General features: G+C 36.2%; 2 protein-coding genes across 3 annotated transcripts in view; both read right to left on the bottom strand.

Moving 5' to 3' along the window:
• Window positions 1-2522: 2522 nt before the first annotated feature.
• Window positions 2523-26730, bottom strand: part of LOC134839181 (branched-chain alpha-ketoacid dehydrogenase kinase-like) — a 557313-nt gene continuing 533105 nt past the window's right edge. For both annotated transcript variants that reach the window (XM_063854649.1, XM_063854650.1), the window contains exons 2-6: window positions 7770-7963; window positions 7382-7529; window positions 6882-7299; window positions 5589-6179; window positions 2523-3319 (exon numbers count right to left, since the gene is read on the bottom strand). In XM_063854649.1, the coding sequence (XP_063710719.1) occupies window positions 3192-3319; window positions 5589-6179; window positions 6882-7299; window positions 7382-7529; window positions 7770-7954 (1470 nt within the window). In that variant the 5' untranslated portion in view covers window positions 7955-7963 and the 3' untranslated portion in view covers window positions 2523-3191. The remainder of the gene's footprint in view (window positions 3320-5588; window positions 6180-6881; window positions 7300-7381; window positions 7530-7769; window positions 7964-26730) is intronic.
• On the bottom strand, window positions 8083-13524 carry LOC134838883 (tafazzin-like). The gene is made up of 2 exons (XM_063854188.1): window positions 13108-13524; window positions 8083-8703 (listed from the first exon to the last, which is right to left on the bottom strand). The coding sequence occupies exons 1-2, from the start codon at window positions 13494-13496 to the stop codon at window positions 8298-8300; spliced, it is 795 nt and encodes a 264-aa protein (XP_063710258.1). The 5' UTR covers window positions 13497-13524; the 3' UTR covers window positions 8083-8297.

Here is a 26730-nt window from a genome sequence, read left to right as displayed (position 1 = left end):
GATGTATGAACTTCATTTCATTAAGAAGGTTAATTATGTTATCTATTATAGCATAAGAATGCATGACGTCATGTAGTGATTTCACAGTTTGTCAATTAAACGCAAAATTTTGACACTAATCCGCAATTCACCCTATTGAAACAGAACTAAACACTAAAAATTTTATTTTGCTTCTAATCATTGTTTAATTTTTTTCTGTGCAATCATACAACTCAACTATTATGAATCAAATTATGTGGGAAAAATCTCAACGAAACAAAAAACCGCTGATTGTTGACGGACACGATTTCACGAAAAAGCAAACAAAACAAGAAAACTGGAGATGCGTGAGATACAGTTTCCACAAGCGCCGAATGCTCGCTGTAACCACTGGAGATGAACTGGTATCTACCGAAAACGAACATATCCACGATGTTAGACCATGAACAATTGAAGAGAACCAGATCGTGTATTAAATGAAAAAAGAGGCCAAGCATCAAACAGCACCTGTTTATAGCAGTATCAATGCCACTTGTCTCCAGGAAGCATCAGACGATAAAGCAGTTCGGTTATCCTCGACCAGTTGAGCAGCAATTAACAGAACTCTTAACCGCCACAAACAGAATCTGGCTCTATCTGCCCCAATCATTAAGACAGACATTTTGTAACTCAAACGGAGTATACTAATTTTTGTTTATGCGACAGTGGAGTCATGGATCCTGAATGAATTTTAATCTTTGTTGACCGGGATAACGCTCATGCCCTCTAAGTTCTCAATTCTCTCTGGCTTTGCAGCGGCACATTCAAAACTTGCCCGATGCAATTTTACCAGCTTTATACTGTACATATTCAAATTGATGGTTCTACTCGTCTTGAATATATATTCTACTTCCAAACAAAACGGAACAAACATACGCAAAGATCCTGAAAGCTATTTATACTGTCTCGAACAATGCGCAGCCCTGAAGGATTCTTACCGATTTTGAACGAGCCACCGTTAATGCTTTCGCAAATGCATACCCAGGGTCCTCGATCAAAAGCTGTTACTTTCACCTCTGCCAAGCAATTTCATGCGAAACAAATGAGCTCGATTTGAAAAAAGTGTATGAAAACAATTGTGAACTGAGCCTGGCTCTCCGTTTAATATGAGCCTCAAGTTTTGTTCCAACTGATTTAGTCGAACAACCGTTTGAGAGCGTTCTTCAGGAAATAGAGCATGTGATCTTGTTTAGATCTCGAGCAATGGGTGGTAGATTAAACTGACGGTGTTAATTCATACTTCCAGAGGAGTTACATTAAAGGGGAAACAATAGGACAAAACAGTAGGCAGCCCTTGTTTTCTCTGAATCTCTGGAACCATTCGCAGAAGCAGCGATTGGATTGATCCGAAATAAAAACACCGTTGAAGGAGATTGGCATCTCGGAGTGACTGCTTTATTCCAAGGGAGCCACCCCAGCCTCTTCACTTTTCTAAAAAGATTGGATTGGACCCCACAAATCAGAAGTTGAGCATTTTGAAGGCTATGAGGTGACACAGAGCCATGGTCGGAAGAAATATCGCGCTATTCATGCTAAAATCCAAATAATTTCCAGCAACTTTAACAAAGACCATGTTGTTGATTATTTATACGCACTTGCTCATTTAACTCTTTCGTAATTTTAAAAAGTTGGCATAATTTTATCCAAATTGTCGGTATATTCGTGCATTTTTAATTGATTTAAAAAAAAGCATTTTTAAAAACTTATAGCCACCGTGGAAATCCCATATTTTGGGGGGTGTCAGAGGCCAAAACTACAATAATTTTGCTCTTTCCCTCATTCCCCTCCCTCCACACGGGTGTACCCAGTCTGAGAGGCTTTGGGGTGGGGCAGTAACTGCACTTTTTTTTCATGCTTTCAAACTAAAGTTTTGACTTCTTCGAGTTTTGAACTCTTGACTTTTTGAATAAGAGTGATGTGCACATTTGATAGGGTTATTTCGACATGAAAATTGCGTTCTAACTTTTGATATGATTAAATCGACATGAAAATTGCGTTCAAATGGCGCAGCTTTCACTTTGTTCGAGCATTCTTTGAACTCATTTTGATTCCGAACATGTTTTAATAAATCCGCAGTTTGTTTCAAATTTAATTGTTCAGCAAAAATATTTTCATGTTAACGCCGAAATCATGTTCTACGAGGAATGATATCAAAGAATCTGGGGCAAGTTTCAATCATCAAGATGACATAGGACTAATAACTGCAACTTTGGTTGGAAAAAAGCTGCTTCGCGCTACAACACTACGGTTCCCTTGTGTAAAAAGAAATCTCAAGATACTACGAACCTCGAACTAACAGCATCCGGCACTTTCTTCGAATATACCATTCGTGGCACATTTACTCAAACTTTTATTCATTTTCGAAAAAAAACACCAAGGAATACGCTTCCATTGAGCTGATATAGAAATTTATGCTTAAATAAAAACCTTGGATTCAAAGATTGCCACTCTGCTAGGAAAAAATTCGTCTTCATTGTAATTAATTGGGCGTGCCAATATTCCCATTTAAAAAATTAATGAGTGCTTTTTCCCAGATCATTCAGGCAAACTTAATAATTCAAGTAATACCTTACTAGACGAAAACCTTATCATATGGTACTTGACATGGCGGGTCTGAGACGGATTTTCAAGAGAAACGGATGCCATCAAAAACACCATAGTTAAGAATAAAGCAATAATCGATTCACACTAGGATTTTGACATGGTCATTCGCTATTTAAAAAGCTGGAGCTCTACTACCACCCTTACTAGACATTTAGATTTGTGTAATTAGTGGTTTTACAAGTGTATGGATGACGAAATTTCATCACAAATGCAGTACAACAAGAAATTCCATACAGAGATATACATTTTGCAGGGCGAGGAAGCTTTAGTTTAACGAGTCAAAGTCCTGATACGGTGCCTTCAAATACTGAATAATTTTACACGAATAGAATTATAATACAGGAACTATTATCAAAATCATAAGACGTTTAGTGCGAGAATTAAATTAAATACAACATAAATTCAGAGGACATAATCTCAGTTTTTGTGACTTTGAGCTTAAAATTTTAAACAGTATAGCAATTTAGAACATTCAACAGATAATAAACATAACGATAATGTAATACTGTTACTATATCATATAAAAGGAACTTTAGACATGAGCATGAACAACAAACATAACTAGAAGTCTAATAAAAGTCGTAGGAATATTGATTTCTTTCTGGGTAGCCCATCATAGGAGCCCGAGCACCCCCCATACCACCCGTACTCGGAGAAACCACGGCTGGGTAGTTGTTACTTAACGAAGGCGAAGAAGCTAAAATAGGAATTATAAACACAGAGGCGAGGCTGAGCTTCGCACCACTTGCGATACTAAAATAGAAAACCGCTAAGTCGTAAAAACCGAAAATTCTGCACGAAAATTTTGGCCACCTGTTTTTTTTCACTGAACTCTCAACCTCAGATTTGGCAGGCTAGTTTTTGTGGTGCATCGTTAGTGATGGTTCCCAGCCATCATATGATTGCGGGTTCAAATCACACGTGTGCTGCAATTTACAAGGTGAGCCTTTGTAAGATAGCCATAGCCTAGTTAACCTTAAAAAATTAACTTTCGGGTTAAGCCTCTGGCTGGTAAACTAGAAAAAAAAAATGGGAAAAACAGCCTTTTTAAGGCCACAATTTTTTTCGATTAAAAATAGGACGTACCGGATTACGTAGAAGAGATTCCCACAACCTGTTCTTGCTATTGAAACCTTAATCTCAGATTTGGCACGGTAGCGACTGAGAAAAAAAACAAAATTCAAAAAAATGAGTCAAATATTCCATACGTTTAAATATTCAAAAACCTCTGAAGGCCTTTCATTGGAGCCATTTTTTTGAAATCAGTGAAAATGTTGTCGAGAAACAAAATTTCAGCGAACAGTGAAAAAAATTGCCAAAGCGCCTCAAAAAATCATACAAGTAAAAATCATAATACTTGACTTCGTAATACTTGCTTTTCTCGAGCAGGAAATTTTTCCCTCGAAACTACGCAATAGAAAATGATTTTGCGAAGAAAAATTAAGGTACACCATAAGCCAGCGGCTCAAAAATTATTAAATTAAACAAAAATACTATTTCATAATACCTGATTTTGTAGAACAGGAATGTTTTGCCTCGAAACTACGCAATAGGAAATGATTTTGCGATAAAACATAAGCCAAAACCGTTGTATCGCAAAAAAAAGAAAAATCAGATACACCATACACCAGCGTCTCAAAAAGTCAGATACACCATACACTAGCGTCTCAAGAGGTAAAAAATACGATGTATTATAACTGATTTTGTCAAACAGGAATTTTTTCGCACAAAACTACACAATAAAAATAATTTTGCTATAAAACATAAGCCGAGACCGTTGCATTGAAAAAAATAATAATAAGAAAAATCAGACTTGGAAAACCGACAAATTACAGATTTTTCAATTGTATTAAAAAATTCTAAATCAAAACAGAATCCATGCTTTACGAAAAAAAGCAGTAGTACAAATTCAAGGTGGAAAAAAAACGGAAATTCAACCGATGGAAACCAGGACCAAAATCACGATTTAACCCCAGAAACGGACTACGCCTATTTACTGCCAAAATAATGTAGTTTCATTTAAATAAGTCAAGTACCCAATTGCAATACCCTTGCTTATCGCAAGGGTAACAAACACTAAATCAAAATTAACTACAAACTAAAGAATAATTTCGTATATTAACTTAAAACCTTCGCAGCTCCGATGATCGAAATGAAAAGATCATAAATGTAAACTTTCATCGAAGCAAATTGACATTGAAACATTATAACATAGCCAACTGACAGTTGGAAAGGAGTAATGAACGCAAGGAAACATAAAAAAAGGCTTGTTTTTTCAAAAATCTTCAACTTTTGAATTTCGAGTAAGAAATTAGTTGGCCTTAAAGCTCTTTGAATTAGCAGAACCATTTATGATGAACACTTTTTTGTTAAAATTAACCCAATTTGAGAAAATTGGATCAATAGCTATAATTTTTATTTCGCTGTGAAATCTGATAATTAATTCTTAATTTCAAAATTAGAAGTCGATCACGTTTTTCGTGACCTTTACAATTTTGCTGTTCGATAGCGAAGTTTGCCTTCCTTTTAACAATAGAAATGCAATGAACTTCACAAAAGAAATCACAAGTCAAACAGCGAAAAATCAAAATTGAGCGTGAACAAATTTTAGAACTTTTTCCAGAAAAAAAATCAGCAAGACCTATATAAGAGCCTTCACTACGTACATTACTCTTAATAAAAGTCTTGAGATTTCATTAGCTGCCTGTGACGTCCCTGCATCTGCATATTACACTGCCGATAATAAAATTATCGTTGAACATAATGATGAGATGACATCACAAAATATCATTTACCGATTAGCTGTTTGCTATTAAATAAATATTGTATTTCAAAATCCTAAACAGTATCATAGAGCAACGAATAATACCTACTAACTAAACGACTATAAGATAATTGATACGCCTACACTGCGATGCTACCGTTTTTTCCATTTACTAACGAAGCTTACTAGAATCAATACCAACCACATGCAGATATCTCCTCTGTCTGCTGTTTGAACTTCTTGAACTCCAGAAACTCCGCAAACATCTTCATGTCCGGTGAGACAGTCGTCTGCGGAAGACTCATTTCCGCAACTGCTGTCTGTTTACTAGGTTCAAACGGGCGCTTTCGTGCTTGCATTGCCATTCCTTGCATGGCAGACTGCATATGCATTCCCATATCACTCCCTTTCGACATTCCTGGAAAACTACCGTCATATGCATACATTTGAGACGCAACTCGATTGTGCTCCGAGAACAACTCTGTAGCTCCTAGAGACATCATAGAAGCTGCTCCTGCGCCTTGCTTGTTTCCTCTTAACTCCTGCTCTCCGTGAGCGAAATTGCACATCCCACCGTTTCTACACACGCCCGAGTTCGACCAGTCTTTGCAAATTGCAGTTTTGTATCTGGAGCTGTTTTTGTCGGGCATTTCGGCTTTGCGCGAAGAACGCAGTTCGCCCTCGCCATGAGCGTAATTGCACTCAGCTCTGGAACAGTTTCCCTCTCTTTTATAGATGTCGCACAAGGAACATTTCCAGTTTGGGTTTTGTTTCACTTTTTCTTCGAAGTCACCTGAAAGTTAACTACATGAGGGATATTAGTTATCATAAAACCAAAATCATTCAATACTTATCGACTGCAAAGGAAAAAAAAGCAAACATGACCAACTGACAGTTTGAAAAGAGTAATAAACGCAAGGAAACAACAAAAAATTGAATTGTTTTTGAAAAAACTTCAACTTTCGATTTTTAAAGAAAAAACATTAGCCCTGAAGGCTCTTTGAATTTCACGAAATTAAGATTGATGCTTTTTTGATAAAGTGGATCAATACGTAAAATTTTTATTTCACTGGGAAATCTGATAAAATTCCATTTTCGAATTAGAAGTCGATCACCTTTTTCGTGACCTTTACATTTTTGCTCTTCGATAGTGGAGTTTGCCTTCCTTTTAACAAAGGAACTGAAATGAAATCAGAAAGATATCAAAAGTCAAACCAAGAAAAATCACAATTGAGCGTGAACAAATCTTAAGCCTGAAAAAAACCATTAGATATAAAAGTATTCATTACGTTCATCACTCTTAATAGGAAAAACATTAACAGTTAACAGCCAGGTTTGCTGTAAAAATATCTTTCAATTTTTTTTACTTCTTTATCTCGTGCCCGAGTCATCATTTTATTACATGGTTTCTCTTGAAGCAAAAAAAATCGATAGAACAGGAGATGATCGATTGACGTTTCAGAATAACAATTCAGAAAATGCAAAAATCATTAACCTTTGAAGCCTCTGGGTCTCAGTTCAAATCTTCCATGAGCAAATCGGCACATATCAGCAACTATGCAGCTGCCTTTCTGTTCATAGTTCTTGCACAGCATTGTTTTATACATATAATCCTCCTTTTTCATAAAACCAGGTCTGTCCGACCCTTTTTGCGACTCAGTTTGCCTTAGCTCGGATTCGTCATGCGCGAACGTACAGTTGTCTTTATTAGTACACATTTTATTGTACTGATACGGAACACACATTCTCGTTTTGAACTTGGCAGCATCGTTGGCTTTCGGTTCCGATGAATTTCCAGTAGCTGATTGGCTGAGTGATTGCATCGGAACTATGTTTCCAGACTTGACGTGTGAGTATCTGCAATTATCCCCTTTAGTACAATTTCCGTACTTCAGGAAAAAGTTGCACACTTTCTACAAAAACAAGAGCAACTCAGTGATAAGTGATGAAAACTTTGTGGAATCCGATAACCATAAATGTACCCAACTTCATTACATTATTTTCGCCGTTCACATGCATCTGACTGTTGCCCGCTTGCAACTCTGGAGTCCTGGTGAGCCGAGGCAGAGATGAAGAAGCAGAGGGTAGGGCCAGTTCCCTGACTTCGTCTTCTCCATGCGCAAACAAGCAGTGATCGCCCAATCTGAACAGCACAATCAACTGTTAATCACTTAAATGCTTTTCATTTAATTAGTTGAAAACAGATAATTGAATCACATTTGGGATTAGTCGATACTAAGGCGTTATTTGGGTATAAGTTAAAGATTGCTTAGCGTTATTTCTGAAAGTTAGAAGAACTCGTAAATCAGGCTGATATTAGAGTAGCTGATAATTCTAATCAAAACCAAATTTAGGATCAGAAAAAAAAAACAGTATAATAAACCTGCATCTTCCCTCCTGTTCATATGCAGTGCATATCTGAGTCTTATAGAGAGGGTTCTCAGTTGACCTCAATTCCTTCAGCCCATGGGCAAACGCACACTCGGACCCATCAGGACAAGAGCGTGACGACTCAAATGTGGGACACAGCTCAGACTTGTATCTGTACTCCATCTCAGACAGTTCCATTTACACTCTGAAAAAAAGACAGAAAACCCATAGACCGAAAACTTTCCCTCATAGCAGAGTGTTTAAATCAGCTCAACTTGTGGAACATGCAAATTCATTTTCTAGAATATATATCTAAATTACACCATTGTTTCACCTCAAACGCAACAAAGAAACTCTTTCTTTATTTCGGAAAGTTTTTCATACATTGTATGATTCTTACTTTCTGCTAAATCTGATAATCATTTCAATTTTCAATACTCAACCATAAAGTTTCTGAAAGAATCTGTTGCAGGAGAACAGCCTCTGTCAGCAAGTACTGCCAAAAATTCACCTGCTATCAGAAATTTTCGATAGATAAGTTTTAACTTTTCAAATCAGCGGAAGCTTTAAAACTTTTGTGCATTTCTTCGCACTGTTTTTGCAACAATCTCAGCTCCTTTTCCATGGTGTCCGTCAATCGTTTTCTAATTTCAGTTCTAGTGTAATTCAAGGCTCTCAAAGCAGCCAGCTGCTCTGTAAAATCAATCGGTTTTCCAACCACAAACGTGATTTTCCGTCCAATTTGGGGAATGTATGGTCTCTTATTGGGCAACAAATCATCCATGCCCATGTGCCATATGGGCAAAACAATTGGCGGTATTTTGGCTTCGTGGAGGAGTCTAGCAGCCCCCCATTTGAGTCTAAGAAGACGTTGGTCCAGGTTGATCTTACCCTCGGCAAACAGATGCACCCAACCAGCTAAAGCAGAAAATGAAAAAGTGAGCAATCTTTAAATGCTCAATCGCAGTTAAATTGAAGAACTAAACCACTAAATCATTGTCTTTTTTTGTTCGAAAAACATATGCCGCGTTTGATAGAAAAAAGTTCATCACCGTAGAGATCATTTAACTTCTTGAAGCTTTTATAATTAACCATTTATCTTTTGAAAAAACAATTTCTAGAAAAAAATTGGTTCAATAGGAAATTTGAAAAAAATTTTCAAACTAAAAATCAGATATCTTTCCTATAAAAACATAGCCAATCGAAGATTGCAAAAAGTGTAATGAACGCAAGTAAACTTAAAAAAAAACACTTTCTTGATAAAATCTCAACTTTCGAAAATCTTATGCCCTTTAAATTCTTTGAATTTCTAGAACAATTTATGATTGGCGCTTTTTTGATAACATGAAGCCAACTTAAGAAAACTGGATCAATAGGTAAAGTTTTTATTCCGCTGGGAAATCTTATTCCGCTGGGAAATCGCTTAAAAATAAATTTCCACTTTCGAAACTAGAAATCGTTCACGTGTTTTTGCGCCATTTCCTCATTTGTATTTGGAGAGAGCTATTTACGTCACTTTCAGCAGATTAACTTCAGCTAAGCTCAAAAAATGCATTATACCTAAGTGCATCAATATTTTAGGACTTTTTTCTGAAAGAAAAACAAAAAACAATCAGCAAGACCTATATAATAGTCTTCACTACGTTCATTACTTTTAATCAAGCCAAACAATTTATAAAACACAGTAATTAAAAAACAAGACATTAAACAAGTCAATCACAGTAATTAAAAAAACAAGACATTAAACAATTCAAACACAAACAAACCTAAATTAATGCAGGATGTTTCTCTATATGCTGTCACCGTTTTATGTTCAAAATAAAGATTGAAAAATACTTAAGTTTTACTTTGCATTTTATGTTATTATATGCTCTAAAATTACACGTTATTATATGATATTCCATTGAGTAGTGAAAAAGATTTCAAAATATAAATGGCACATAACGAGCGCATTCAATCAGGCTAGAACAATTTTAATGTGATGGTTTTTTGATGAATGACAAAGGTTTTATACCACACGCCATTTTTCTGAGGATACAATTCATTTCGTATTAAGTGAAGAAGAGATGCATTAGCAATTTTAATCTCGTCAAATGATTTGCAAAATTATTCAGAACAAAAGGGTTGAGCATCTATACTTGAATAAGATGCTCGAAGTCCAAATTTTGCGAAAGATAATCTCTTGTTTGAAAGCTATTTGGTAAATTTTGATATTGCACCAATACTTGACATTAACTGATAACTTTCTGGTTCTTTTTAAAGATTGGTTTAATGAAAGGTTTTCTAAGTCAAAACCTTCTATACTTAACAAATTCACAAAAAAATCTAATCGGTTTATATGTGCTAATCTTCCAGTGCCCAGGCTGGAATATCACTAAAACCTAGCAACTTTTTTATTGTTTCATATCATTACTGTTCAGACCATTTGAAAACTCTGGAAGGAACATTCTATTCGGGTTTTTTTTCCACGCAAAATCAGGTACCACAAATAATCATCGGAATGGGTCCAGTGATATATCAAATTAAAGCCCTTTTAGACGTGATTCGAACGACATGAAAACTTTCTCAGTGTCGATAAAAACTGATTGAAACTTTTGCTTTTTGGGAAATTCGAGCTAATTAGGTGACCGCGCATGCTTACAACAGCTTATTTATGTTTAATTAAAGCCCTGAAAACTTAGTTGTAAGCAAGTAAGAGTAGTTTTAGAGATTTTTAGCGCCATTTTGGAACCATTCTTTGCCTATATTACTATGACTGTCGAATATGCCCAACGTCAAATTCTTTTATCACACCGCCCAAAAAAACTAATTAATTTGAAACAAAAACTTTTTTTGTAGTTTTTTTAAAAACTGGTCGGAACATTGTGGTACTTACAAACTGCATTACCTCCAAATTTCGACAATTCAATATTTATTAGCCTAAACGCGATGTAACTTTCGTTACCAGGACACCATTAAATACAGTCGTTTAATTCGTTTAGCCAGTTTCGCTGAACCCATAAATCGAATCATCTCCCACAGTTTTGCCGAGATTTCTTTTAGTCCTGTTCGCTTTCTACATGGACTGCGACATTTTTTACGCCAAATTGTTTTAGGTTGTTTTTGAGACTTACATCATGGTCCTAGATTCGGATATATACCGCCTGATAGCATTATTGGGAAAGTTCGTGATAATATCTTATTAAAGGTTCAAATGGAACCTCATAAACGCTAATGTGGCAGCCGATGGAACTAAAATCGAGGGATCCATTTCATAAAAAGAACATAAAAAACAAATTTTTATCAAAATGATAATTACTCCTGAAGATTACATGCTTTAAAGGTTTTCAGCAACAAGAAAAATTTCCCTTGAATAGAGTAAAGGTTAAAATCACATCATTCAATCATCTATAATGTTCATAGACAGTAACATAACGATGCCAGCGCGCGCACACGGCCTTTCAAAAAAAACTGGTAACCAAAAATTATATTACAATAAATTGCTACACAGAGGCACAGCAGAACTTCGCAACACTTGCGATACAAAAATGAATGATTTTGACTACTTACAGATGAAGGGACAAGATATTGACTTATAGATCAAAAAAAACTATAAAACTTGCAAAAAAATCCGAAATCTTAGAATACAATTAATTGCACCTTTACAAATTTTACAAACATGGGCGAAGCCAAGCTTTGCTTTATTTGCAAGACAGCACATGCATAGCCTGATAAACAAACCGACAGAAATGATGAAAAAAGCCGTAAAACTCAATGTGAAAAAAAGATCGAAAAATTGATCGACCAAAAACTTTCCTACAATTGTCTTATTTTGTCTGGAATAAAACCTCCTTTCAAGAAAACATGACAAGAAGTAAAACAATGAATAAAAAAAGAGCGTCGAAATAAAATTTACAAACTCGACAATTCATGAGCAGACACGTTGCTCCGAAAAAATGTTTTTATAAGAAAAACTCGGAACTCAAAAAAACGTTCGAGACTTCCATGAAAATGTTTGAATAAAAACCATTTTACTCTTCAAAAAGAGGACTGTAAGCCGATAAAATTTAAGCCGAAACCTATTACGCCGAAAGAAAAATCAACAAAACGAGTGGTAGAAAAATAACCAAGTGCAGAGGGGAGCGTAAAAATTGCGTTTCTCTAGAAACGACCCAAAATTAGGCCACTAAGACAATAAAAATTATGCGGAAATGATAAGGGCCGAAAAGTGTTTAAGCTAAACAAAAAAGAAAAAATGAAATACGAAGTCAAGACAAGTAGAATTACGAATTGCAGGAGCAAATCCAACACTAAAAGAAACATTTAAAAATGCGCGAAGCAAAAAAATGACTCCAAGGTGTGGCAACTAAGCCTACAAAAGAAAACCAGACAAACAATTGTCCGAAAATTTCAGTTGAAACAGAATATTTCCCGTTTGAATCAGATTCGAACCCAAGACCTTTGCAGTCCCAGGCGTGAGTGTTACCTCCAGGCTAACGCTGAAAAGTTGAACTAATTATGAACACAGGCGAAGCTGCACTTTTCAAACACTGGCAAAAACACGACAAAAAAGCAGCCTTTAAAAGTGAAAGTAGCGTGTTACGCACCTCTGGTGCTTCGAATTTTTGACAACTAAAAAGCGCATATATTGGATATTGGCTCTACATCCTTGGAGATAAGATCTGCATAGTCTGACAGCAATCAAATACAGGGTTGGTTATTTCAAATTTTGTATTTTTTGTATTCAAGTTTTTTTTCAATTTAAAATTTGAAAACCCATAAAATTTAATGAAGTATCGAATATCTCAATACTTTGAAAATTTTTAAAATTACATAAAATTGTCACATCTTGGAAACTAAAATCAATTGAGCAGTCAGATTTGAACGCAAGATTTGCAACTCCTGAGAGTATCCTCTCAGTACCCAACTACAGCGTTGGTAATTTCAAGTTTTGGGAAACTTCAAAATTAGTTTTTCTAAAAAACTTTTAAAAAAAACGTCATATCTCGAAAACAACAAAGGATTTGAGCAGCCACAATTAGGGGCATGATTCCCAATCTCTGAGAATACTCTGACAGCCCCCAACTACAGGGGGTAAGGAACTTCAAAACTTGAAGAAAAAAAACGTCATATCTGGAAGAGTACGAAGATTTGAGCAGTCAAATTTGGAGGCAAGATTCGCAACTCCTGAGAATAATCTGACAGCTCTCAACCACAAGGTTGGGAATTAAAATTTTGAAGAAAAAAAACTAAATTTAAGTTTTTGGAAACAATTACAAAAAAAGGGTCATATCTGGAAAATTACAAGGATTTGAGATGAAAATTTAGATTAAAAATATGGATTGAAAAATTCAATTGAAACTTCAAGACACACAATAGTTGGAACCACTCTTCCATATCCAAAAAGCGTAGACAAGCTGTCCTTATAGAACATAACTTCATCAGCGCCAGGGGTCCATCTTATATTTTTAGGATTCGAAACTAAACTGAATGGCAGAAGACCAAACAAAACGGGATCGTCCACACAGCAATGATGATTTGATATGGTTAAAAGAGGTCGGTTCTTGTGCACTTTTTTCAGAGCCAAGTCCGAAAACGTTTGCAGATTTTTGGTTTGAGTTTTACTTAACACTCGGAGCCAAAATTTACTGATAGCACCAATTAAGGTAATTGTTGTTACTTCTTTCACCATATACCAACTTGTCCTGGGTACTGAAAACGGCCACCTTTTCGGCAATTCAACTCCTTTTTTAATTCTCATCCAAAACCTGCAGAGCAGAAAACTTTCAATAATTGTAACACATTATACTTTTATGACAATTTAACTGATATAGTCCCAATTTTTATAGTTCGTTGCGTATTCGGTTTAAGTAAATTAATGCCTACTTTTTAGTTTTACATTTTACGATCAAAAAAGTATCATGGTAACAAAAATTATATCACACGTCCTTCATTACATTTTGGAAGTAGAACTTCGGATCGGAATCTTATAAATCGGGAATATACAACAATATATACAAGGGAATACTTCCAACATTTCTTCAACTGTTTCTTCAATTTAAATGTAATTTGTACACTTCTGCGAACCGAAAAACGAGGAGCTGAAAAAAATGCAACTGTTTCCCATTGTAGGGCGAGTTTACTAATTTTGATTGATTTTATTATTGGTCTTTCTTCCGGTCCGTGTAATCAGAAGGTCAAAAGTATCATAGTAACCGAGGTTACAGTCATGAGTCCCTTCATCATGTATTCCAGTCAAAATCCTTGGAATTTTTTAGATATGGAAGTGATAATGATAAAAGAAGATGACAAGTGTTTAAGTCCTTTTCAATTAAAATCGATACGGGTTACGTTTCTTCAATAAGAACACGCAACTCGACACGAGATAATATAATATACAAGTGTTACAAGTAAAAAATTTCGTCGAAAGTTATTTGGTCATTTATTGTTCCGAGTACGCAAGCGGCGTTCGCAATCTGTATTGCCAGGGAGATTCTCTGTTTTAAAAAGCTGCCTGCTCTGGGTTCCTCAGTGCATATAATAATAATAATAATATGAATTTAGCGTACGCAAGGGGTTTCCCCCACAGTTTCAGTTAAGTTAGTTAGACATATTTGTGCAGTTGTTTCGGGTACAGTCGCACAGAATTTTCCAACTACAGGGGTTGGAGTCATCGAATCTTTTCTCGAAATGCTCCCACATCCATTGCAGCAACCGTCCTTTGAGTCCTATCGTGTTGGTAAACTCCACTTTTTGAGGAACCAAATTAGCCAGCCTCTTTGCATGAAACCACAAATTTTTTTGGCAAACAAAGTTTGCAGGGCGTGTACATTCAAATAAACGAGATCTTGTATTAGCTAGGTCATTTTTTGGCGAAAAACGGTCACAAAAATTGAAGTCGTAGTGATTACTGAGGATTTTAGATAGTAGAAGTAAATTATTGAGCTGAATGTACATGGGTAAAGGCAGTATTCCTAGACGCTGAAGCGACGTTATGTAATTAGGACCTGTTGCAATCCATTTGCATGCATTGCGTTGAACACCTTCTAAGAGTTTCATCTCTTCGACGTTCAATTGATAGCACGCTGAGCCGTATAGCAAAACTGGAATTACCATGAATTTGAGAAGATTAAGTTTCGTCTTGGTATTAAGAGTCAGTGGTTTGCGCTTCAGCATGCATAGAGTGCTGAGGGCGTTTCCTCTTCTAAGTTTAATATGCGATGTCCAGCCTAGATCCGATTTTACAATTATTCCTAGGTCTTTTTCCTCTGAGACTTTCTTAATTAAATGTGAGTCGAAGTGAAAGTCGCTACTTGTGGCACGTTTAACCGGTAGGTGAGTGCATTTTGACGCATTGAACGCAATCTGGTTTTGTTGAGTCCACGTAAAGATGTTATTTAGGTCTTTCTGAAAATCTGCGTTAAGTGTACCAATTCGTAAGAACTTTGCGTCGTCTGCGTATAGAAAGCTGGTGGAATGTTTACATACACTTGGTAGGTCGTTAATCATGACAAGAAAAAACAATGGCCCGAGGATTGATCTTCGAGGAACACCGCTTGTGACATAGAATGATTGGGACAGACAGTCTTTGATTTTGACACATTGTGTTCTATTTTTCAGGTAGTTATAAATTAGTTTTAAAATTTTGCCTCTGATTCCCAGCTAGTAGAGCTTATCAATCAGAATACCGTGATCTACTTTGTCAAAAGCATTCTCGAAATCGGTATATATTACGTCTACTTCTTCATTTTTGCTTATAGCTGAATATATGGTATCAAGATAGAGCAGCATTTGGATGATCCCTGACCTTTTCGCGCAAAATCCGAATTGGTTGTTGTGCAACATAGGTTCTAGATGTTTATATAGATCGATGAAAAGAACTTTTTCGAAGATTTTGCTGACAATATTAAGTAGTGATATTGGTCTGTAGTTACTTATCGAGGCCTTGCTTCCTTTCTTTTTGAATATTGGGCTGACAATAGAGTGTTTCCATTGATCAGGGAAACAACAGGTCTGGAGTGCTTTATATATGATATGGTAGAGAGAGGGCGTTAAAGATTCACTACAACGCTTAAATAAAATAGGAGGTAGTAGATCGGGACCTCTCGACTTACTTAGATCTAGATCATTACACAGTTTGGCAATCAGATTCCTGTCTGGTTTTATATTATGAATTATTTGTTTAACTGAGTGCTCTTGTTTTTCAAGACAGGATGGTTGAGAAGAGATTATAAATGCTGAGTTAAAAAACTTGGCGAATAGATTAGCTTGTTCTGGCAAGGTTTTCGCAACTGAATTATCAAGTTTCATGACGAAAGGTAGTTCTGAGTTACGGAACTTTCTATAGTATTTAAACAGGGCTTTAGTATCACGCGAGTTTGACAGATGTTGTTCGTATTCGCTTCTGTTATTCTCTGCGGCGGTTTGTACCTTTTCATTCATTGCAATCACCGAGGCACATTGTGAACCTTTTTGTTTGCAAAATGTTGACAGACGTTTCATTGAGTTTGACGTCTCAGGAGTTATCCAGGGAGAAAGATTTAAGCTATGTTGAGTTCTACGCGGGATGAATTTTGGTAGAAAGCTATGAATCCATTCGTACCAAAGTTCGACTATTTTTGTAACATTTGACCAGCAGTAAGGTGAGAAGGTGTTGATTGAAAACGCCTCATTTAAACCGTCGAAGTCAGCTTCGCAATAGCTATAGAAACTGGTTTTACTAAATGTGGAGTTTTTTTCGAGTTCCTTTATGCGGATTATTGAGTTAATAGGTTTGTGATCAGATTTTGGTGCAGTAAATGCGTCGAGTGGTAGGGTGTCGATTATTTCAACTTGGTTGCTAACAAGGACTAAGTCAAGTATATTAGCGTTCGTTGTTTTGAAGTGAACAGTTTGATTTAAGCTTAATTTATCTATTTTGTCAAGTATACATTGATGGAGCGGTTCTGAGGTTTGAATGGACCAGTCAATTGAAGAAAGATTAAAGTCTCCGTTTATTACACGAAGATTTGCATTGCAGTTCGACAAGAAGTCCATTAGCTGACAAATGCGGAAGGGCTCCAGATAATATTCGCTCCTAGGAGGGGGGAAATAGCATGTGGCAATTAGTAATGTGCCTTCGGAAGATTCCCAGATTATAGCGGTGCAATAACCTTGAAATTGGTCAGGAAGAGAAATTTCATAGCATTTTAGTGTAGACTTTGTTGCAATAAGGACCCCACCGTGGGCTGTTTTTTCATTTTGTTTGGTGTTTGTGTCAGAACGAAAGATATTGAAGCCAGGGAGGAATAGTTCGGAGTCGCTGATGTTAATTGTGAGCCATGTTTCGCTTAAACAGATGATGTCAAAGTTGTTTGTGAAGACAAAGTTTGATAGAGATGTGCGCCTACTTGAGTTCACTAAGCTTCGGGTATTGAAAGTAAGAATCGAATAATCGGTAAATTGGTCAGTTTCGTAACTCAAAGAAAGTCAACATTCACTCAAATCTACTACTGCTCCATCTAGGAAGAGTTCTAAATTACGAACTTTTAATCGGCTAGGATATGTGTTTTCTTCGATCAGACTTCTTCTTTTTTTTCAAGATTTTGCGTTCTTGTTCTTGCTCGGTCTTATTCAACGATTTGCTGATGTACACTTTGAATTTTTTGTCTGCGGTACCATCGTATTGCTTCAGTCTGAAGGCACTCGCAAGTACCTTGTATGCAGTCATTTTGTCGCGAAACTTGACTAAAAATGTTCTTGGTCTTATTGACTCAGGTCTGAATTTTCCCACACGTGTTGCTGATGTTATTGCTTCTTTATGTATTTCGAGATGTTCCATGATTGAAATCATGGCTTTTTCTTCGTGTTGTATTATGTCTAGCTGTCTGGGCTTCTTTTCAAAGCTGACAGATTTGAACTCCGGTATACCGGAGATCCTCGCCTCACATGTTTTATCATCTTCGGAGCTTTTCTGTTTCAACAGTGCTGAGATGTAGCTACCCTTGGAGGTTTCCCCTGCTGATTGCGTTTCTGACATTGCTGATCCTTTAACGTCATTGTGCACTTTTTTTATTGAAGATTTGATAGCATTGAGGTCGTTCTGAATGCTCTCTTTTTCGTTGAACTTAAGTATTAATTCTTTGAATAGACAAACAATGTTATCTTTTTTCGTTTTGCTTAGGAACTTGTTTAGTTCATCGTCGTGAGCAGACAGGATTTGATCAAGTCAGATTTGATCGAGCAGACAGGATTTGAACCAATATTCTTAGGTTCTTACAAAGCTTGCTCAAAAAAACTTATGTACTGGGGCCGGCCGCGCCCTGAATTTCAAAAGCTAGCGGTTGAAAAAGATATCCATCATTAACAAGATATTTATACTTGTCAATTTTTTGCTCTTCCGCTTCAGCGGCAGCCGTACCAGGGTTACAAACAGACCCGGCATCAATCTAAGGGTTACAAACAGACCCGGCATCAATCTACTACCGTTACATCCCACAAGAGCTGCTTACCATCAGCCCATGGAACGAGCGTCAAACCGTCTGGTCGCTTCTGATCGGTCCTGTAGAGGTGTCGTGGTTCTAAAACAGACGGAATGTGAGTAGATGATAGAGTCTGCTTTATAAGGGCATTCAGGTTTGAATGCCTAGAGAATGTGCCTGCACTTTTGAGGCAAGAAAGACAATGCCAACCATCCTCGGTAACGTCTTTTCCGCACACGCATTTATGCCGTTCGCATATTTTTGATACTAATCGAAGTCCTATCGCAATTCTGAGTTGTTGGTTCGACAGTTTTAACCTTAAATTTTTGCACGGGATGACGTTCAACCATTGGGAGCCAAATCTATCTTGGAACGCGTTGAGTCTTTTTACGTCCGTTGGTTCGAGTCGTAAAATCAAGTCTGCAATTTCGCTGTCAAAAATTGGCTCCGTCCAATTTTTTTGGATTTCATTTTCCGGAGCCATTTCAATTTTTCCAAGGTCAAACCACCGTTTAAGCGCATCATCATAGGTTCCATCCACATGCTCCAACCCAAAGATCTTTTGCTCCTACTGCTGAGGCTAAGAAAGTGTTTTTTGATCAGAAAGACGATGGTGGTCAATCTTTATGTGGTCTATTTTTATTTGAGTTATAGATAATTCAAATTGATGCTGCTGGCTGTTTCATATCATGAACACCTTGACAAAAACGAGAAAAAGAACTCGAGAACGTGACTGCTATTCATGGCTTATCCCTTGAAAACAACCCGTTCAACCAGATCATAGCCTGTGGTGATTTTTTGTTGTTTTTTATGAGAACTTAGAAAAAGTTACTTCAAATGTTTTCGCGCATTCTGTGCATCGTCAAAATTAAAACTTTTTACAATAATTACAAATAGATCAAAGATATGGAAGAAATGACAAACATATCTAAGAACGCTTCAAAAATGTCTGCTCAATCAAAACTAAACACTAATAATAACGTGTTGAAAGCTGGAATCAATGTATCATCAGAAACTGGAAACAAAAAAAAATTATTCAAATTATCACAAAAAACAACACAAACAAGTACTATTCTGTGACATCTAGAGATGCAGCATACAGAAAATAGAACAGGGAGACGCAAGCCGCGGTAGCCAGCCTTCGCCAGACTTCCCGGGCCGTGTTCGCAACCGGATAGTCAGAGTTGGAGAGCACCTTACTGGCTGCGAAGAAGTCACTAGATACTAAACAAAGATCCTTGCCCAGGCACCTGACCTGATCACTCTTTTGACAATGGAAGCGTTGCATATACAGCGTAGGCAACCACAGCTGAACAGCCGACATGAATATCGGCTGTTCAGCTTCGGTTGCCTACGCTGTGTGTGCAACGCTTCCATTGTCAAAAGAGTGATCAGGTCAGTTGCCTGGGCAAGGATCTTTGTTTCGTATCTGGTGACTCCTTCGCAGCCAGTAAGGTGCTCTCCAATGGGTGCCGTTGTCTTCAGATGCTCCTTCAATCGTGTGCAGAAGTGGCGGACTATTTGCCCGACGTAGCGGGCGTTGCAGCCCGAAAACGAATTTCATACACCACACGACTTCTTAGCTCTGCAGCAACCGGCGCTTTGAGTGAAGGCATTCAAGTTCTCAGCTTCCTGGTGGTGAAAATGACGCTCACATCTTGAATTTTTTTTGAGCCTCTTGCCAAACTGATCAGAGATACTACCACGGTAAGGTAACACCATGACGGGTCGCTCATTGTGATCAGTCAGGCGGGAAACGACATGACTCTCAAGTTCATTATTCGAGGGATTCTGCCGTATCTTCTCAATTGTCCGTGAAATGATGGGATCTACGAACGATGGCGGTTACTGGTTCTTAGCCAAGTTTTCCTTGAATTTCTATATTCCATTATCGAACGTAACCCAATCAGACGTGGCGTGGTGTATCCTATGAACAGTGCCCTCGACAATATTCCGCTTGTATTTGACTGGTACACATGCGTGGTAGGACAGATAAAGGCCGGTATCCGGGGGTTTGTGGTACCACCTGATGGACACACAGTTATCTCCGCGCTCAATCATCATGTCCAGTAACAGGATCTTGCCGTTCACCTCATACTCAATCCTAAACTTCAAATTCGGAGGCAATTTAGTTGTATCATTCAGAAATTTTTTTCACGTTCATTGATCTTGGATCTTTATATATATATAGTAAAAACTTCCAGTCCTGACGAAGCACAAAATGTGCGAAAACATTTGAATTTTTGTTTTAAAATTCTGATCAAAAATCGCAAACTAACTTGATAAAGTTCTTAAAAATTCCCTGTTCTATTTTCTGTATGTTGCATCTCTTTAATAGATGTCACAGAATAGTACTTGTCACAGAAACTGAAGGCTTGCATTTCCAACAATGTGATTCCTCACTTTTTGCGGTTTCGAATCCCAGCCAACGGTTGCTTCGAAACCACCATCGTTCACAACTTTCAACGCTGCCTGCTACGAGGTCAGTTGTTGTCTGCCGAGTATGTACTTATACAGGCTACTCGAAGTTTGACTGAGACCCGTTCCGATATCCTGAAGTCATGCCCGCGCAGTCTGCTCCCCAGTATTGTTCTCCGCTGCCGGACTCAACTGGGAACGAGCACAAGGACGCTGAGAGAGAAACACCAGTCGAAACTTGCATTGCTCGCTGAACGTCAAGAGAAACCGCTTCGTGGCATTCATGACACAGTCCGTGTCTTGGGAGATATCATGCCGCCTGGATTTGGGCTTGAGCTCTTGTCGTTCCGATCGAAACATCCGGTTCTTAGTAAATTCGATGACGTCGAGTTCTTCGCGCAGTTCGAAAAATGTGTAAAACAAGTGGCCGCTAACGGAGCGAACTCCGAAGATATCAACCACCTGAATGTATGTGTGCATGTTTTTTTGAATGTATCTTTATATTTTTTATGCTTTTAATTCCTTTTTTCCGCTTTTTTCTCGGTTTCTCATGTTTTGTCTTATTTTATATTGACTTAGTGTTTCAGATGACGCAGGAAGGTTTTCGATAGCACGTTGGACTCGTACTGAATATTTACTGAAAAGTTAGGGTAGCAACAAAAATTAAGGTTAGTTCGTACTTTGTGTTCGACTTTGAGTTCGACTATAGGGCCTTCTCGACTATGGATTTTCGGTCGAACTCTGACATGTTTTCGACCCGCCACGGTCGAAACATAAATCGCAAACCTCGGCCCGGGAAGAGAAAATGAAGATTGCAAGTTATTTTTTATAAAGCAGTTTTTAGAAATAATTGAATTTTTGTAACCTTCCTTAAATTTTTTTTCTCATTCTACGGCCATTTCTTCTAATATTTCTAATAAATTTTTTTCTAATTGTTTTTTGCTAATTTTTTTCTAATTTGTTTCTGCAGCTTTTATTTTCGAATTATTTAAGAAAAAAATCATTTTTGGGCATGTCCTATCTGGCAGTTTGGCACATATTCACCATTGACACTACTGAAAGCCTAATTCCAAAGATATCATCAAAATGATCATCTGCCATTATCAGATTTTACAAAGTGCTTCAGATAATCAATCATACTCACTTCACCTCAACACACAGCGTGCTTTTAATTGCATACATATTGCACTACCTTCATCGCTGCTCTCCAGAATTTGTCATTAAATGTTCTCAGTGAAGAAATCACACAATTAAAAAATTCTGAATATTAGAGTCAGCTCACGTTCAAAACATTTTCAAATTTAGTTTAAAGTTCGTTTTCAGCGTGGGATATCATGAGATATAAATATGAAACACTATAAGTTATGTTTCCGATTCTTAAGATATCAAAAAAATTGTGTAAAAAAAACGTGTCTGAATTTTTAGACTATTGAAGTCAAAAATAGCGGAGAACAGGTATAATTCTTATCTTCAAACGAATAATTTTTTAAAAATAATAATAACGTGCTGGTTGATCGGCTGCCGGTTTTATCATTATGAAACAAAAAAAATGAAAATAAAAATGCGTTTTTTTTTTCTTCAGATTTTGCGATAATAAATGTGGTCTGAAAACGCGATGTATTCGGCATCATTTTTGGCATCAGTTTTACTAGGAATAAAACATTTTCCGCATAAAACTTTTGGATGAAACTCTGGCTGCTTAAAGAAAAAAGATCTACTTAGCAATTGCCACCCCCCCTTCAAGAAAGGAAGCAATTGTTAACTAGATTAATTTGTCGAATTTTTGGCCAATCAGACTGCAGCAAAATTCGGGTTTTGAATGCGACGCTCTAGTGCTAATTTACTGCTTTTGCCCATAATTTTTACCAATTCTTTATTAGATACCAAAGGGAGGGCGATTGTTAAGTAGATCCAAGAAAAATAAAGATTGTTGCAATATGTTACATTGCTTTGAAATAATTTAAATAACGTAGGTTAAATAATTATGAGTGAATAAAAACAAATGGACTAACATATTACAAAGATGAACTATATTTATTAAAAGAAACGTTGGGATCGATTGTTAGATCCCTTTGTTTCAATTAGTAACTAACATTTAAGTCTCGGTTAAATTATATCTTAGATCATTGTCAATCTGGTGCTAGAATTAAAATGATTTTTAGATAAGCAGATAGATTAAAAAGAGATGATTAAATAGAAAAAGTCAAATGTTATGCACAACTGTTCATTTATTGTTAACTTTTACCAATAGGAGGGGATATTAATTTTATTATCTTATTGCTTTTATTTCTTACAAAATTTGTTGGAGAAGGTGGGCAGAAGTTGAACTCCACTGCCTGCCAGGAAAGGGTACACTGCCTCATTCTCGCTGTCCCTTGAGATCTTGTCCGACAGTCGGGTGGTTGCACTTCGTTTTTGTTTCAGATTGTTTAATTTAACGTAAGAAATTGCTTTACTTAAACTTGCTCAAGTTTTTAGTGACTCCGCTTCAAGTGATATTTACTATAGGAGAACTTAAAAAGGAAGAAGTAAAAAAAATTTAAAATACTTTAGCCGTCTGTTTGAGCATAAGAAAATAGAGTAACTGAAAAACACAGGCAGGCTCATCCGAAACAATTTTAGTTTGGTTTTTCCTGCTTCTGCCATTAGATTACAGTCCTTTTTTTATCTCTTATTGTCCGTTTGATCAGGAAACTGACATTTGCTTTTTAATGCTTTTTATACTAAAAATCAATACTTAGTTTAACTGGGGGAACTCACAATGTTTGCACCTGCCTTAGTTAGTTTAAATTTCAGAGCTGGGAATTTATGTTCCGATCAGCTGTTCAGTTAAAATCTGAAATAAAAGTTAAGTTAAAAAGGCATTCTTATCTTGAGGTTTGAACGAATTTAGAAAAAAAGAGTCCACTCGGTCCGTATATAAATAGTTAAAACAATAGCCTTTCATAATAGTGTAGCATTTCCAATACCACATATAGATTTTTTTAAATTTTGGACTACGCTTATCTATGCCACATCCTAACACACGAATGATTAGGTTGATCCATATGTTGATGAGGATGTAACCAGATCCCCTATGCATTTCCAGACAGTTTTTTTCAAACAAATTATATTATCAACCGTGGAACCAGTCCAAAACAAGTATTTATTTCATCCTATTATATTCTTGATAAACTTTGTCTGTAAAATACTTAGAGCTAACCAATCATGATCCATAACTAACAATTACAATAATTTACAAGGCTGAAACTATAAATAGTTTCAGCCAGAACAGAATAAGGTTAAATTAGCAAACAGTTGCTCTCCCCTAGAACAGTTCTTGATATCAAGCCTCGCAAATACCAGCTTACAATAGATCTATTGAGACTAGAAGATTTAAGAATAAAAATAGGATTGGTATTAGATTAAGAAATTGCACGAACCTATCCGACCGAAAATAAGATAGCGTGACGAACAGACGGTTTACCTTATCTGATATTACTTTATGAGTGAGCCACCCCGGACTTAAACTCAACTGGGCCTTTTCACAGCACAGTCATGAATAAGTCTCTAAACTCTAGTATATAACATAATGATAGAGCCTCATCTAATTATCACAGAAAACAAAAAGCTTAAAATTGACTATCAAACTTATTTACAAAATTATTCAGTTCCAGAAGTTTCAATTTTCAGTTACAGACCCACATATTTTAACGAAGCTCTTTTCAATCCCACTTTTTTTCACTCTAAAAGAAAAGGCAACGCAGCTTAATTTTGTTTTCTGCTGCTAAATATGGACGCTCCATAGCTTACGCCGGAGATCTACGGTGTCGATTCTATTGTCCTTTTAAAATCAGTCCCTGTAAAATTATAAGATGTTCGACTATATTGCAACAAATTTCTAAAACTATGAAATCCGATGAAATTAAAATTTGGGGGTATTCTTTTTGGCTGAAAAAATGAGAAGGCTATGTTACACCGCGAGTGACATCATTTTGTAAAAACTAAGAAAACTGAGGTTTAGAAAAACGACTCGACTGTAATTAATACTAAAATGATTATACCAATTTTAATCCATTATAATCAATTGTAATGAAATGTAAATATGTTATCATTAATATTAACTCTTTTAAAGTATTGGAATATAATTGATTGTGACGTGGTCTCAAATTTTGTCAATTTTGATTACAATGGAAACATCTGTGAAAGTCTTTGAGAGCAAAAATTAGTTAAAATCGCTTTGTTGTCGTCCTTGAATCTTCATTCCGGTCGAGCTTTGATTTAAGCAGCTACAGGTAGGGGTGGGCTGATCGCTAATTTTCATTTTTAGCTATACGCAAACTGGAGTAGTGTGATTGCTAGTGAAATTAGCACACAATGGTACACTACAAAAGATAATCGTAATAGTTACTATAATATGCGAGAGTTTGCCATTAGATGAATGATTTAAAAATCTTCTGAAGAACTGACATACATTCTTTGAACAACAAAATTCAATTTTCAAAACTTGAACTGCTTCAGATTTGTACATCATATGTTAAATCAGTAAACTTTTACGTGACGGTAGTTTATGGTAACATATAAGTTCATCGTTAAAAACTTAAAACATAACAAACCGTTGTGTAACTCGTAGTTCTACAAAAAATAAACTCCCAACTGTGCCCTTTTACAGCACAGCCATGAAAAACGCTCTAAAAAGAAATATAATAATATAAGCATATAACATAACAAAACTGCTCGTATATCAGGGCTAAGCCGGGGAAAACATTGGCGAAAAACATTCAAAAGCTATAAATTTTAGACTAATCTATGTAAAAAATGTTGAGTCGTACGAAATTATTACGACCAATTAGCAAGCCTCAATTCAATTTGAAACGATTTTGTTGTGCGGGATAATTCGCCACCCATAAATAATTCGCGTTACGCCTCTCAGCAATATGAATAAATTCTTCAAAGCGCGCATAATTTAATCCAGAATTTGGCCAATTTGGCAATTTTCAAAACCCCAAAATTTTACAAAAAATAATCGGAGGTAAAATATCTCTCTACATTTCAACTCAAGAAGTCGATATCTTCAATGGGGTATAAATTTTTTGTGTCAAAAACTTTTATTTCTTTCGGCGAAAATTGACTGAATGAAAAAAACACACCGAGCATGAAAATTCCGTTTTCTTCGAAAGTCGGAACAATTATATAGCCTCATCTAATTCCCAAAGATATGGAAAGGCTGAAAGCAAGCGAAAGGGTAACCAAGTTACAAAACTTTTACAATAATTACATCATAGATAATGAATTTTTGTATGAAGGTTTTTTTGTAAGGAAGCACATTTTTCTACTCGTCCTCTTGTGTATAATCTTTTGAGGGTGGTTGGCGATGAGCTGAAACGTTCAATCAACAGCCCTTCCAGAGAATAAATTATGTTAACTTAATTCACATTGTAATTTTCGGAATAAATCAATAGTTGATATAGTTTTTAGGCTCGTTCTAATTTTGATATAATCTGCTTAGTGCACATCGCCTTAGAGAGCGCTACATTTCCTTTACTATTAACTCAAAATATATTCTTCATTCTTCGTTTATTCTTTACTTTCGCGTAGGATGGAGACTATTACTTTTTAATTAGTGAAGTTTTGTCCATTCTTTTTTCTGGAAAAAATCTCTTTTGTTTGCTAAAGTATTCAAAAACGTTAAAAGCCAGTCGAATTACTTAGAGCTTCGAGTTAGTATTTTTCATTTTATGAAAAAAGTTTTTAAAAACCGTCTCTTTTCATTTTTGATTTGGTTTCCTCTATGGTCAGTAGTTATAATTACTGACCATAGAGGAAATCAAATCAGAAATGAAGAGCGACGGTTTTTAAAAACTTCATTCATAGAATTAATGAAATAATTTTTTTTTGGTTAATTCAGTGCGCTTAAATATCTAATTAAATATTTGAACTTAAAAAAAAAACTGCAGCTTCAAGGTTCTGTTTCATAATCCCGGTTGGGCAATTGACGAATTGGTTTCTTTTTACCAAAATTTGAAAGAGCATTTAAGAGCGTTATTTTACGCTTATAAAAATTTCGCATCTGAATAGCAGAAAAATATATCGTCTGTTTCTTAAGGCATTTTGAACATGTAGCTTTGATCGTAAGGT

This window comes from Symsagittifera roscoffensis, chromosome 2 (assembly GCF_963678635.1).
Source record: "Symsagittifera roscoffensis chromosome 2, txSymRosc1.1, whole genome shotgun sequence".
Classification (NCBI taxonomy): Eukaryota; Metazoa; Xenacoelomorpha; order Acoela; family Convolutidae; genus Symsagittifera; species Symsagittifera roscoffensis.
Note: the sequence above shows the minus strand (reverse complement) of the source record. Positions and strands in the feature narration are given on the sequence as shown.

Bases quoted from the DNA above. Each gene is read 5' to 3' on its own strand.
- LOC134838883 (XM_063854188.1), bottom strand. From the start codon at position 13,496: ATGAGAATTAAAAAAGGAGTTGAATTGCCGAAAAGGTGGCCGTTTTCA. The intron at 8,704-13,107 runs GTGTCTTGAAGT...GAGCATTTAAAG, and splicing joins AGAGTGGTTCCAACTATTGT to ATTGCTCACTTTTTCATTTT.